Consider the following 15,356-nt stretch of genomic DNA (forward strand, 5'->3'; position numbering starts at 1 on the left):
TCACCAGCCTTTCATGTAAAGTTAGCTCAGGTGTCCAACACTACTCTGAAGTCTGCTTAGTTCTAACTACACAAAAGATGCAGAAGGTCTGCTTTAGCAATTAATGATACATTATGTTAGAAACAGATAAAAAAGAGAAACATAAAAAGGCACCCTGGAGATAAGAAAGGAAACCGCTGTACTTGGTGTACACTTACAGATGTATGCATTTATGTACGTATACACACACGAGTATACACATTCCCACATATATACAGCAAGTTTGTTGCATATACTTTCAATCAAACAGTCTCTACTGTTCTACCTGCCAGCGTCAGGCCAGAGTCAATGGCACCATCAGTACTCAAAGCACAATCCCTGTACTCTACTGTTCAGTATTCCCAAAGTTTTTCTTGCCTTACCACTGTGAGTAGCTGCCGTAGCCTCTTTCTCCCAAGCATATCTGCCCCACATCATTAATTCTGCAGAAACTCCTTGCTAACAGACAGCAGGTCTGTTCTGCACCCTGTTTCCAATTCCTATCAGATGAGCTCTGTCTGTGCTTTAGGTCAGTGAAATTTCTTGAAAATAGTTACACCTTTTTATTTGAGAGATTTCCTCCCTGGTCAGTCCTAGGTGCTTCGACTTTAATGGAAAATGCTTGCACTCTTTTCTTGATATATGTACATATAAATCTACTTATTTTCTACTGAATTTTTACTCATGCTTGCAACAGAAAGTCAACACAGGTCCACATGGAAACCCAACTAGATTCTGTTTCTCACTGAACAACATTAATAAGGGTTTTTTCTGTTTCGGTTCGTTAAAACCAATGACAGCTGTATATTTTGTCTGAACATCCCTGCTGAAGTACTATTGACAAAATAAATGAGACTAAATGCAAACAAATAAAATATAAAAAAAGAACATTAAATTCCAGTACCAAAAGAGAAAAAAAACCCAGGATGCCTATGGACTTAATGCTCTTTGCAATAACATATAAACAGTTCCAGCCTTATGTAATTTTGATGTACACAGCCAGTCTACTTTGCCCCAAAGGCTCACAAAACCACTTTCTGCTGTAGTCTCACTCTTGTTTCCTTTGCTTGCTGGTAGGTAGGCTACTTAGGCATCTTTCTAAAATTGGAGAGGAATATGCTCCTAAACCTTAAAAAAGGAAAGAACTGTAACTACCATTTAGAAGCATGGCAAGTGATCCTTTTAAACCAGAGAACTTATACACATGCTCAAAGTTAGCTTGAACAGGTTATAATACTATCGCACACTACACAACACAGATCTGTAGAAGAACTTTTAGACACTATTGCAAAAGAAATGCCAAAGCTTGTGTACATGTTCCCAAGGGCACAGCTTGTCCATCAGAACCTTTATTATCAATACTGAAATAGCTGATATGCATAACAAGCTTCAATCTTAAAGAGACCAGGCAGAGCTTGCAGGGTATATAACAGTATCAGCAACAAAATAATCTTTTTACTTTTTAACTGAGAATATTTGATATGAAAATTATCAGAGCGCAATAACCATGAAGGCTTAAGATCCCAGCACTTGGATACTTTGATATGTTTTGCTCTACAACTGCCTAAGGTAAATAAGTATGGGAATTATGCTACAAAAAATTGCCATCTCATTAGCCTATAATAAAATGACAGTATTTATAGTACAATACCTCTGTATAATTCTGCCAAAAAAAGTCTTATCTTTGGTACTCACTGTCCTTTCACAAGGAAATCTGTGTACCTTACAGCTCTGTTGATGAGGCAGGGACATACCTTCGCCTAGTCTCAGATACTTCAGTTTTTACCTTGTTGGCCTTGAGGCCAACTGATAGGGGAAACAGACAATTCTCCTTGAGGCTGGACAATTGCAACCCCAACAGCTTGGGCAAAAATATTTGCCTCTGTGTGAGTGCTTTCTGTCCCATACTTGCGTCAAGGTGAAGATTCAGAAAAGCACAGAGTGAGAGAGTGAGAACATATGAGAGGGGACCAGAGAGAGTGAGAATATACACACACGTAAGCAAAAGACAAATATCTATCATCACTCAGTTACGGAGTCATGCTTTCTCCTACTAGTTTCTCTCAATATGGATCCATGAACCTGACATCTGCAGTTAGTTCATGGCACAGCCTGCCAGAGGAGGGCAAGGTCCTCTCATTCCTTTTTAAAGTGGCATTTGAAAATAAAAGTTTGAATTCCCTCAGAGTACAAGACGTGCCTAACTTCGATTTTCCAAATTCTTGCACAAGTGCTCTAGCCTCTCAGCTAATGTACACCAGGTAACTGTCATCAATACTAACTGCATTTTTAGATGAAATTATGGCAGAAGGGCTGTATGGGGAACTCAGTACTAGCCACATGTGCATGCTCTGCACTTGCTAATGCAATCAGTCTTCCAAACACTGGGGAACAGGAACGCTTTGGCCATGGTTCCAAATACAGTAAATGTTACCTCAGCCAGCACATCAATATATCTGTGGATACATATATAACAACACGGCAGGTGCTTAATGAATATTGCTAATGAATACTTAACTGCTTTCAATCACTCACTTAAGTGTTTACTGGGGGAACCAGTAATTAGCCTTAAGCACCTAAATTATACCAAAATTCCAGTTTAGCCATCAAACTGTTTTCTTGATCTCACCTGAAGAGCAACAAAATTCAAATGATAAATGCGTATTTATGTGCTTAACTCCTATTTCATTCAGCACATGCTAGGTATCTGCAAGTTTGCATGAAACTCACCATACAAAGATCACACAAGAGAAATACAGTAAATTAGAGGACTGAACACTCCTCTCCTGAGTTCCAAACTGACATGAGGAACTAAATTAAACCTCTTAACTTCTCCCTGCAAGAAGGCCATAGCCTCATCTTTGCTGATCACACTGAAATAGTCTTTACCATATCCTGTTTTACAGCTATGCTCCTTAGTACACCATGTACCCTAAAAATGCGCAACATTTTTCACTTTCAAATACAGTCTGACATAGAAACACTCCCTTTTTCTTTCTCATCTCTCACCTCCCCTGCTTCCAAAGCCTGATTCAGAAGCGGGGCGAGGGGGAAAAAAAACCACACCACCACAACAACTACCACCACCACCCACCTCTCTAAGGTTCATAGAGGCCTAATTAAAGCAAATAAAATTTCTCAGGTATATAAAATTCTCAGTGGATAGTCCTAGGCAATCTGCTCTACCAAACCCTGCTTGAGCAGAAGCATTGGACAAGTTAGGACTACCTGACCTTAAGAGTCCTTACCAACCTAAAAAAATCCAGTGATTCTGTGAAAATTCAACATTGGCATGTAAAACATAGGAATGTGATTTTCTAAACATATTATTTAATGATTTAAAGCATCCATTTAGCAGGTCTCAGAAACCTGAGCTACATGAACATTAATATACACTCAGAAAGTGTTCCAAGCTTGTCAAAAAAAATTTTAATGCATGCATTTCCTTACAAGCCTTTTCCTTATACTGACCAATCCATCCTCCTCAGCTTCCTGTACAAGTTCTTTGTTTTGAAGAAGTCAAGCTATTCAAACATTGAATATTTACTATATAGCTATCTTGAGATTTCTGTAAAAAAGTTTATCTTGACTTTTTATAACATGTAAGTTTTTGTGTTAAGTGTAACAGGTAGGGAAAAAGATGACCAGTACTTTTAACTAGAAATTTTAAAATTTACCAAGTTACATTATTCAAGTGCATCCAGGGCAGGAGGCTACTGCCTTGCCAAACTGTAACAACTTTGCCCGATTGTAACAACCATAGAAGGGGGTGGAATATCTATAACTAAGCAGATTAAAAATAGGTTATGGGTTCAGGCATTTCACTCTGATGCAGTATCACTCTTCACAGAAATACCTCTCTGAAGATATTATCCAGGTCCCCATTGTCCAGAATCTGTTAGCAACAACACTGAGAAGAAGTGGTTTGCTATATATATTAAAAAAAAATAAATTTCAAAATACTTACCTATCTTTCTGACAAATTTTGAGTATTTGAGCTATTTACACATTAAAACAAACAAGCCAACCCAGATTACACCCACTGTCCCCTGGGAAATGTCCCAGATGATTTCAAGAAACCTAGAACTTTAGCAGATGCAAAGAACCTGGACCATCTTCATGAAACATTAGTGCTTGAAGCAACATTTTCCACAAGTCTAATGAAGGAATGGCAAGGTACTGGAAGAACAAGTAGACACAGTTTTTCACCTGTTTTGAATTAGGTGACTTAGATATCTTGACACCAGCTGAGGCCACACCATGTCATCCCATCCAAACAGCTGCATCATTGATAGAACAGGCTGTGGCTGGAGTTCTGATAGGGCTTTGCTGGGCATATCCAAAGCTAAGAGAGTAAAACCTGATTTTAAGAAGAGAAAAACACATGGCACTGTGTTAATGGTTTCTCAGTATATCCCTGTTCCACTAAAAAGCACTGAAAATTAATTACGATTAATAACACGCAGTCTGGGAGTACCAGAAATCTCAGTTAAAACTGGGCAACTACTCCAACAGATAGCATTTGTACACATGTTAAAATGAAGTCTCTGTCCCAAGGAGTCTGTAAATCAACACAACACACTGAATGCAAATAAGAGAAAATGGATCAAACATTTGCAATTTTAAATATATTCACACAAACACAGATTACAAATCCTGAAGGCATAGTTTTACCACATATACAATAAAAAACATGTCTTAAAATCTTGCGCTTTTTTGTCTTCTTGGCCTCCCTTTCTTGCCTCCCATCCACCACTTCTTCCCTTGCACACATAATGATCACTGGGCTTTATAGGGTTGAGTTTTATTCATTTGTTACTTTTACACACTTCTCACAGTGAGGAACTGAATCTGGAAGGAATTCACTCAGTAAAAGTTGGAACCTTTCTATTTGTAGAATAGACTTTCATGTATCAGAAGTTACTGTGTAAATAAAGCACTATGGACAAGCTTATTCTTGAAAAATGGATCTTCATATAACAGTAGCAGATCTAGAAACTGGGACAGTACTTTGTGAAGAGTTTTTGTTAATGAAGCACAACCTTTTGCTGTTTCTATTAGGTCTACTGTGGAATCTATATCTAATACTACCAGAATAAAAAGAATATAGCACATTCTTTATGCTGCAAATAACAAATGCATTTAAACTCCAGAAGAAAATGTAATCTGAGATGCTGAGTACTTATTAGGTTATAGGAAATGAGAGGCATCAAATGAGACAGGAAAACTGACTTTGGAGGGCAATCAAATAAAGGGGCTCACTAGCTCCCAAACTCTTCAATTCAAGCCAAATATAAATGTAATATTAATTTATTAAAATAATGATTTATAGAACTGCATGCATTGAGAAGGTGACTTTGAATTAGACAGAAGAGGCTAGTTTTCAGAAACAACAATGAAGCTATTTTAATTAATGGTGTAGGGACAGACTGCCTTAAGCTATGAAGGACTTCACATTTCCTTATATGCCTTGGAAGAAAAAAAGGAGGTTATACAGAGTCACCACTCTGCCTTTGCTGAGGATGCAATTTGTGCCAGACTTCTTCCAGATTATCACATCATTTCTACAGCATCAGCCATAACATGGGTGGAGGAGAAATGGGAGACAGAAACAACAATGTGAGTGCCAGGCTATTGCCAGGGGGAGCAGTAGAGCTGAGACTGCTGATCTATCCTCCGGGCAGCAACCTCTAAAGAAAGAAGCTCATACAGCATGGGATGGGTTTGTCTTCCTGTGTAGTACTCCCTACCACATCTCTATAAAGCAGGTCACAACTGCACTCCCCTGATTCTAAGTGGAGTTTATAATAGGTTGTTCGTCTTGCTATTTCACTGTATTAATGTAAAATAAAAAGATGTGACACGGCAGGAAACGAATGAAAGTTCTGACATGAGCAACCTCTTCCTTTGATTTGTATTTCTGTTTCCCACACATGCTTCAGCAGTGTGAGACCACTACGTTGCACACTGCCTCCTTCATTAATGTTACCTACTAACTGCAGAGCTGCTTCCCATGAAGGGTCTTTTAACTTTTCTATTACTAACTCGGTACTTCTGAGCTCGTAACTTTACCTAATTCATATCATAATGGAAAAAAAAAAATCTACATTTCACACCTCTCTAAATTTTAAGTAAATGGATACAAGATTTCACTGTAACAGCAAAATACAATGCTAGCTACTGATGTTAAAGATCAAACTGAGATTTCTTTCTATTCACTGCCCATGCTGACTGGTTGCACATGGAGTTCACATACATATGGAACATTGTACTTCAAGATTAAAAACGTTCAATGTAAAGCAAAATTAAATAATTAAAATGAATTATGAAATAGTTTTATGTCCAGAAGGGTTCAGCAAAAAACAAGTAATGAAATCAACCTTTTAAAAAATTGTCTTCAAACATAAAACATTACTTAAAAAAATTTAGTTTGAATCACAACCATAATGAATAGTTAAACACAAAATTGCAATAAGCTTTTATAAAAAGATGTAATTTCTAGATACAGTGAAAGGAGTTACTCTTTGCAAATGTTATACAATATAAATATGTTGATTATAATCTGACTAGTAGGGGGAAAAAAAAAGTCAGGCTTGTATAGCTTCAAACCCCTTGGAGTTCTCAATCTGTTTGTATTCTATCAAGTAATTCAATACTACAATATTTCTTCTTGATATTTAGCATAAAATCTAGTTTTCTGCATTTATGCATATTTCAGTCACTACATGGAAGTAGAAATATCACAAAATGCAAAATCCGTGAAAGTTTGTGACCCAGAAAATAGCACCAAATCCAGTAAGTCACAGGGTGGGTCAATGCTAACCTGCCGCTGTATCTGCAAGCTGTGGGGAAGGTGGCATCTGTGACATTCTCTGGCTCTTCAAGTAGGGAAAGAAATTTCTCCAGAGAGCACTGGCGACAGCAAGGTGGTGCTCTTTAGCCACTAATGGAAGCTGAGCATCTGGGGCTGTGTTCCCCAGTTGAAGTCCCTGGCTTACACGTTTGTGCACACTCCTAGGGAGAAACAAAAACAATGTTTATGTTGAATAAATGAAAAAAAAAAAAAAAATCACATCTTTTAAAAACGTATTTACAACTACTTTAAACCACAGAGCTTGAGAACTGAAGGATCATTTTGTGCAATTAAAACCTTTATGCAAAGACATTATGCATACCAGTTATTTGATGGATGAATGATGGCATATTAAGCACCATAAAGTTAATGTTAATTACTAATGTCAACCATTAATTATATGCTTTTTAATATGTCAGATCAAAATGAGAAATAGGCAGTTTTAAAATGAATATCTGCATTTTGCAACTGCTAGCATGACAAGCAAGTCTGCTTACAATTCAAAGCCAGATGCTTTAAAATTTTTGTCAGTAGGGTTTTTAGGATAGGGTTGTGTACAGCAAATAATGGCAAATGATTTTGATCAATCGTAAAGCTTCCTTCTGAAATCTATTTCTCATCTGTAAAATCTCACTAGGTGCGAGTTTAGATAAGAGAAAAGATTCATTTTATCCTGATGCGCTGCAGACAATTAGGTTTGACAGCAATGCCCACAGCTTTGTTAGTACAGTAAGGACAAAAGTTACCACTACACATAACTCCCATCTCTTCCTGAGACAATGTGGCATGAATTCAATAACACACTCAATTTTCTTTGATTCTTCTAGTACTATTCCTGCTACTTAATCTAATTTGGAAGTTGTGACTTTCTAGAGGTTTAATAGAGATATGTCTGCAGGGAATCAATGTTCTCAGAGAAATGGGGGGCGGGGGGGGGAGCATTAATAAATTTGTCGGTAGAACAGGATAGGAGGCATTACTGAACCAGGCTGATCAACTAAATAACATGCTTATTAAAAACAATCTGTAGGAACGCACCATCATTCCTGTTCCTATTTATCTTCTGGTCAACTCAATTGAGATTGTGCATTAAAGCACAGGCAGCATTATTACATTTGCTTTATTAAATTCTATAAACAGCACTGTAAAGTCAGAGTCAAGATATTTATAAGATAATGGCAAACAGCAGAGGCATCAAGACTTGCCTTAACACTAGCATCTGTAAACTGTAATATTTTTTTCCTTAATTGCCATTCTCACAATAGTAACTGCTTCACAAAACTCTTCCCCTAGATCTTTATTCTGTGCTCACCCTAATTTGAAATAAACCAAAACAAAAATAGAAAAAACTCCAGCCCCTAGTTCTCTTCTGGGAATGTGGGAAAATTATGAAAGAATTACACAACTCACAGCACTCATTAGGACATCTGAAATGGAATAATTTTAAATAAAGAGTAGGCTGGCTGCAAGGCCTTCCCATACTAGGGCTGATATTAGAAGCGCATCTCATTATATCAAATTAGTATCCAAAAATTCTGCCTAACACATAATTTAAAACATAAAACATACTGGCTGTCAAAGGTAACGATACCTTATGCCTGCCTGCAGGCATCCATTAGTTTCAATAGGACAGACAGAGAGAGAATTGAGTACCAGCTACTTTTTGAATAGCTACATTTAACAGACATGGAAAGGTATGTAATATTAAGAGGAATCAAGTATTTCTTTGAGAGACAGTGTGAGTCCAAACACGGAAACAGAAGACAGCAATTCTAAACCCAACTTTTATTCCCTCTGTGGCTTCACATAAATCATAGCATCTTTGTTAGCCTCAGTTTCCCAGCCATGATATTTGGATAGTAAACCAGCTTACCCTTTAAGGATGCTGTGAAAACAATCAATGCTTAGAAACTGAGGATTATATTCAGTACATCAGTTGGTGTTCCTGTTTACAAGGCATATTCTCCAAGTCAACATGAATTGAAATAGAAGCAAGATTAGCATAAAAAGTCGAGCAATACTTCTTGGGAGTATTCCTTATTAAAAAAAACCAAACCAAAACAAAACAAAACAGACAAAGAAGAGGGTGTAGAAGTAGTGAGGTCTAGAGGACAAACGATGAAAAAGTAAAAGCAGGGCTAAAGAAACAAGTTAAAAATATATTTTTGCCTATTACAGAAATAAGAAAAGGAAAGTTTAACAGTAAAAACAAAGGGCTTTTCTGTTTTTTTTGTTAAGAAAGGAAAACATGATACCTCATAGTGCAGAGAATAAAACTTCTGGGACCAAATTCTGTCCTACTTACAAACAGACTACACTGTAAAATTGCACAAAGTCCTTTCTCTCTCTCTCCTCTAAATTGCTTCTCCAAAGAGGGGTGCCTTGCATCTCCTTTAGCCATCTATGCAAAATAGAAGGGTGTACAGACTTCCAAAGTAAGGTAATATATCTCTGTGTCAGTGGAAGGGCAACACATACAAATCAGTATTTATGTTTATTCATAGTAACCTACACAAATGCTTGCAATAAGGTAAATGCTTAGAATCGATGGGGCATCAATATATGCTGCAGCTGATGCAGCCAGCTATTTCTACCAACAAACAAATTTTTTAATTCCATAAAAATATGGATAAACACTATTTTACTTTTTACTCAGGCTTCCACATTTTTCTAACACTATACAAGCATACCAAACATGATTCTATTTCTAAAACTATATATATATTTAGTTTTGCATTGCGTTAAGAGCTCTGGAACCACTGTTTGCCTCACTACAATGATAATAACTCAGTGTGGTTTTTACTTGTTTTAAATCATGAATTTCCTATTTCTGCAAAAAGAGGTGTGTTTTTTATTTTGCCATCAGATCAAATAAACCCTGGGTTTATAAAAGGGAATGTTTGTGCTACCTGAATAAGGACTGTGCTGGATGTATATGTACAGCAGTAGGATGTGGGATTATTTTCTGCATCCTACAGCTGAGTAAGGAATTACAGCCATTTATCTGGATGTGGGTATTGTAATCTTTCACAACCATAAACCATGCCTTTGCAAGCCTAAATTACTAAAATAGGAGTGAAACATTAGGTCAAGCTGGAAAAGTAAACCGTATAAGATGGAGAAGACCGCCTATATAATGAAAACTCAGGTCACTACTTGTCCATAATCTGCACTGGCTGCATATTGGCATCCAAACTTAATACAATGTCATTTAATTTGATCTATAAGGGTTCAGAACTCACCAACACGAAAGGAGACCTCTCTCCTCCTACCAGAATTGGCAAGAATGCATACTACCACCCTCAGGAGCCCTCAGACTATAAATAGGCACTGGTTTCTCCACAGAGTACTCTCAGTTCCTCTGCTCCAAGACCATGCCAGGCCAGCCACAGCATCCAGAGAACTCAGATGCCCACCCCAGTAGAGCCAAGATTAAGCTCAGGAAAGTATTTTTAAAGGACCTGAATGACCTTTCAATGTTGAACAAAATAATTAACAAACAACACCTGCAGGACCAACACCCTTGGGTAAATCTAGGGAGATCGGGTAGAGATATATGAGTATTTCTAAAGTGATAAATGGCTTTGATGCTTAGCATTTCAACTACTAAGATCAGTTCTTCCAAGGAAAAAATCAGGCAAAGTGAAATGAAACAAAGTATAATCACACTCAGATTCAAAGTCAGGTAATAGGGACTTTGTGATCTCTGCAGATCAATAGAACTTGAATAGTTTTTGAATTTTGAGATTTCCCTTCCAAACATTCTCCTGCTTTTTGTATCACTAAGATTATCAATACAGTTTCTCATTTTGATATTTTGGCAGCAAATCCATTGTGCCACGGTCTGATTTTAGTGCTGCCATAGAGGAGGTAACAGCAACAGAAGTGATTGAGGGAATTTGAGGCTTCTTCAGCTATGGGGTAGCTATGAAGATTTCAGCATAAAGAACTGAAGAGATATGGAGGTTAGCTGATGCAGAGAACAAAGTGACAGTTTTGATTTCAGTGAAGAAGTCGGAAGAGCTTTACATTCTCTCAAGAAACCCGAGACGCAGATGTGATGTCAGCTACTTGGAAATGTGCACAAAAATAAAATTATCGCCTTAAGGTCTCCCAAAAGTCAAAAGCCACATTAATAAAATGAATAGTGTATTTGTTTCTGCTGAAAAGATTAGCAACATGTTACACAATAAACACAGAATTAAAAAAAAAAAAAATCAAAATAGAAATGCCAGTGTTGATGCTGTTTCCCTTCCTCTCTTACTTGCCAATACAAAGAAATTATCCAGCACTATTGTATAGCAAAAGATCAGGCTTTCCTGTAGAAATCTATCCCGACATATTTTCTGTGGTTGTATAAATGTCACCGCAGTGATACACTCAAAATTTCCGCTACTGCTACAGGTGCAAAACTCCAAGATCTCTGCTAGACAGCAGTCCACTTAGCTTCAGTGACCAAACAATATTTACCAAGCCGCATTACAGAATTTAGTTCAAAATTACTCATCTAATCTCACTCTTCTCAAATGGCATAAAACATCAATACTTCTTTAACACATCTACTAATTTCTTCCTTTCGGGCCACCAGAAATGTTGCTTCTTAAGGTGGCCAGAACTGGAAGCGAGGTTTCAGCAGAGGTCACACGCATTTCTAGTAATTAGTCCTATTCAAGATTAAGCTGAAGATCAACCTTGTGTGCCCTCCATATACCTTTGAAAACAATCCACTATGGGTATTCAGCTAGTTCACTATTATGCCATTTAATTACATGACAGTTATAGAAAATTGCAAATTATTTCATTGATCCATATGGATACAAACTCCCATGTTGACAGACTCACTGTTCAACTTCTACTTAGCAATTTGTTCATAAGCATTTAGTTATTTTTATGTCTATGCTTCAAATATACAGTTTACTCCAAATACATGTACATTTCTGAAATCATAATCTGTTACACTACCATAAAATATAATACAAAGCATGAAGGGGAATACATTTTCAGAGTGAGTTAATTACTTTTATACAGAATTTTTCAAAACATTAAAAAAGCTAGTTTAAATATGGACAACAATACTGTCATTCACAAAGGCAAGGACAAAATGGTTGCATCTAGGTTCAAGTTTGCTTTCAATTAACACTGATCTGTGCCAAGGTACAAGTAACAGACTGTATGATCCTATCTCTCATACATCCAGAATCATGAAAATGAAATGGATCTTGATTCACAGAAGTGGCACCCTAACTGCACAGTGGTTCCACAATGGCCCAGTTCCTCCAAGAAGAAAGTGCCGCAACCTAACCATGTTTAGAGATTGGTGGCAAGTCATAGGTATGGATTTCAGACATTTCACGATAAAAGGTTTTAGCTTCCTGATCACCATGAATGATGTGACCACTTGACCTAGCATGTCACCTAAAAAGGTGAACCTTCTTTCTGTTGGCCATAGTTATGAATGCAGCTACGCTGGCTTGCAGAGCTCTGCAATGAACTCTTGGTTATCGGTATGCTTAGTAAGTACACTGACAGCATGCTTACAAGAATTTTAAGTGCTAAACTATCTAGTTTATGTCTTCAAAGTGCCTAAACTGGATGCTAAACAGCTAAGGCCTGTGAAAAAAGCCTTAGTGTCTCTGGGCACACAAGTTTAGGTACCTAGGGAATTTCGGTGGTTAAAACAGTCACCTACATGCTTTCATCAGACACTTTCACATCCAGGCCGTTTCAGGGAAACATGAAGGAAGGAAGGTGCCTAAATTCTACCAAGTCTGATTCAAACATACAAGTCTTCTTTTAAATCTAAGGTCTTTGAGATGAAATGTCTTTTTTTATATCCCTTTACATAGCACCTAGTATATTGAGATGACTACATTGGTATGACTACAGTTAGGAACCAGATAGAAGAAGCAATTCCACCTCAAATCAGAATCTCTCAAGTTGTTTCCGTATCTTCAATATACATATAAAATAAAGTCTCTTCATATTTGAGTAACAGCCTTTTCACTCTTTGATAATAATAAAAAAAAGGTCAAAAGAGCACAGAATTTTCACCCTTTATGGAATAAAAAAAAATAATTAGAAAGATAAGCAACATGAGAAACTTAATGCCAAAAATAAATTTTCCCATCCATTAGAAGAAACATTTGAAAAAAATTCCAGTTTATAATGAAAGTGTCAGTACTCTGCAAGCCATAATGATAGCATCACAACCACCACAGAGCTGTATTGCTGACTATACAAACAGAACAAAGCATGATAGAACATTATCAAACATTAACATGTTCCCATCAGATCAGTATTTCTTAAATCATGTTTCAGTGTTCTTCCTTCAGTTCAATTTGCTTCAATAATTCAGAATAAACTGCATGTTTAAATGTTTACTGCAAAATCTAGGTCCAAATAATATGCCTGGTTATTTATATATGCGTATGATGATCACTGCTGGTGTGATGAGGTAGGGAAGTCTATCAAGGGAAGAAGGATGCTTTTCGAACTCTAACATCCAGGATTTTTATCAAATGCTTCACACATTTGTGCTTAAGTTTTTTATAGCACAGACTTGCACGTCATACATGTCACTGTTACAACATGCCTTCATCAGGTACAACAATGTGAAGCATACACAAAGTGACATGTCTTAGACATTGGATGAGATCCAAAGGGATAAAAGGATCTAACGGTTAAAAAGCAGGGCACAAATAGATCTCAGACTTCTGAATCATAATTCCCAAATTGCTCACTTAGATCACCCTCTTTTGACCAGGAAGTTCCCTAGGTGCTTGCAATTCAGCTACACAAAAGCCTTGAACTGAGCATCTAACCCACAATTTCTGTCTACTGGGCCCCAGAAATCTGATCATGACTAACTCCCACCAAAAAAAGCAGGCTGCATAAGGTGCAGCAGTAGCTTCCTTCATTTTAATACACATTTTCTTTATGTAACAACCAATGAGTCGTAGCCTCAGGATGGAGGGCACCAGGGTCCAGTTTTGATAGACTGTTTTTGGGATTAGGCTCTGCTCTTGATTGACAGTTTTACATTAAGTCAATCAGTGGATAAAAACATGAAATCCCAGAACAAGGAATGGAGCCCATGACACTCTTCCTTCCATATATTACATCCTAACCACTAGGTAACAGACATTTAACTGTTCATACCATTGTCTGTTATTTAAAACAAACAACCCTAATCATATTTAAGTATACATCTACAACAGTGGTTCCAAGCACACAGACCTCTGTCCTTCTTGACACTGAATCAGACGTCTCTGGGCCCACCAGACACATACAGGATTCAGTCCCTCACTGCATTTTCTGTATGCTAGCAGTAGACAAAGTCCCACATAAGAGGCAAGAGTAGTTTGTTGTGCAAGACATGCATGCTGTTCATGCCAAAGAAGCTGCTGCTCAGCTGGACCTGTTACTGTAGGCCATCAGACCACTGTATCTTGGAAGACCCATATACCATTTGAAAGCAGGAGTCTTCCAAGTTCTAGTATCCTCCTAGTTCATCTGAACAGATGTCAGGCAGGCAGAAGCCCTAGAGCTCAGGAGTAAAAGGTCAAGAGGCCTAAATCACCATAACACTCTAGGACTGAGGTGCTTCAGACCATAATTTAAAGGACTTGTTTATATATGTGTGTGAGTAGATATAGAGAGAGACATAAATAAAAATATCAAGTCATTTAGCTTAGGCTGTAAGAGATACACAGAGACATTAGGGCAGCATTTCAATCACAACAGCTTCTCTGTAAAACCTCAGATAATCATTGCTAAAAGATACTCCATCTTCCTCCACCCAAAAACCCTAGTCATACTGTTTTCTGCTTTTTTCACATGCACATCAGGAAAACATTGCCTGTAAACGTTCTAAACCATATTCTGCATTATGTTCCCTTAATTGAAAAAAAATGCCTGTTAACAAAATAAAAAAAGGCTACACATCCTTTCAATTTACCACACATCAGTCGCTGCCTGAATAGAAGCAGATCGCATACTTGTTCTGTTGAAGATACAGTAGGTTTAAAGGGAGCCATTCCAATTCTTTCATTGATGGTATAAATCTTCAAATCTCAGTGGAAGAGCCTAGTATATTCCTATTGTTAGTGGATCATTGACAGCACAGACTCAACAGTTAAGAGGCTTCTAATGTGACAATTTATATAAGCAGAGTAATTAAAATATATTAGAAATCCAGATAATCTCCCCCAATCAAACCAATGAAGGGCAGCCCATGGGCATTCAAATCACACATTGCAATTTATCTCAGGGTCACCTTCCCAAGTTAAATAATATCAACAGAAAATACCTTAAACTAAATGATCCTTACTCACTACTAAAGCTATTCAGGAAATTACATTAAGCTCTTTGAAGACACAAATATTTTAAGAGCAGTTAACCACTTTAAACAACTACTTTTTTTCCTTGTAGTGATTTGAAGACTAAAACCACGTTTATTTCTCAGACATTACTTGAAATATTCACT

The 15,356-nt window shown here is 37.2% G+C and overlaps 1 protein-coding gene across 2 annotated transcripts in view; it reads right to left on the bottom strand.

Moving 5' to 3' along the window:
- MMS22L (MMS22 like, DNA repair protein) overlaps nt 1-15,356 on the bottom strand; it is a 99,168-nt gene that overhangs the window by 24,594 nt on the left and 59,218 nt on the right. For both annotated transcript variants that reach the window (XM_026844356.1, XM_026844358.1), the window contains 2 exons: nt 6,842-7,032; nt 4,228-4,378 (listed from right to left, as the gene is read on the bottom strand). In XM_026844356.1, the coding sequence (XP_026700157.1) occupies nt 4,228-4,378; nt 6,842-7,032 (342 nt within the window). The remainder of the gene's footprint in view (nt 1-4,227; nt 4,379-6,841; nt 7,033-15,356) is intronic.

Source organism: Athene cunicularia (genome assembly GCF_003259725.1).
Source record: "Athene cunicularia isolate RWA chromosome 3 unlocalized genomic scaffold, athCun1 chr3_part1, whole genome shotgun sequence".
Classification (NCBI taxonomy): domain Eukaryota; kingdom Metazoa; phylum Chordata; class Aves; order Strigiformes; family Strigidae; genus Athene; species Athene cunicularia.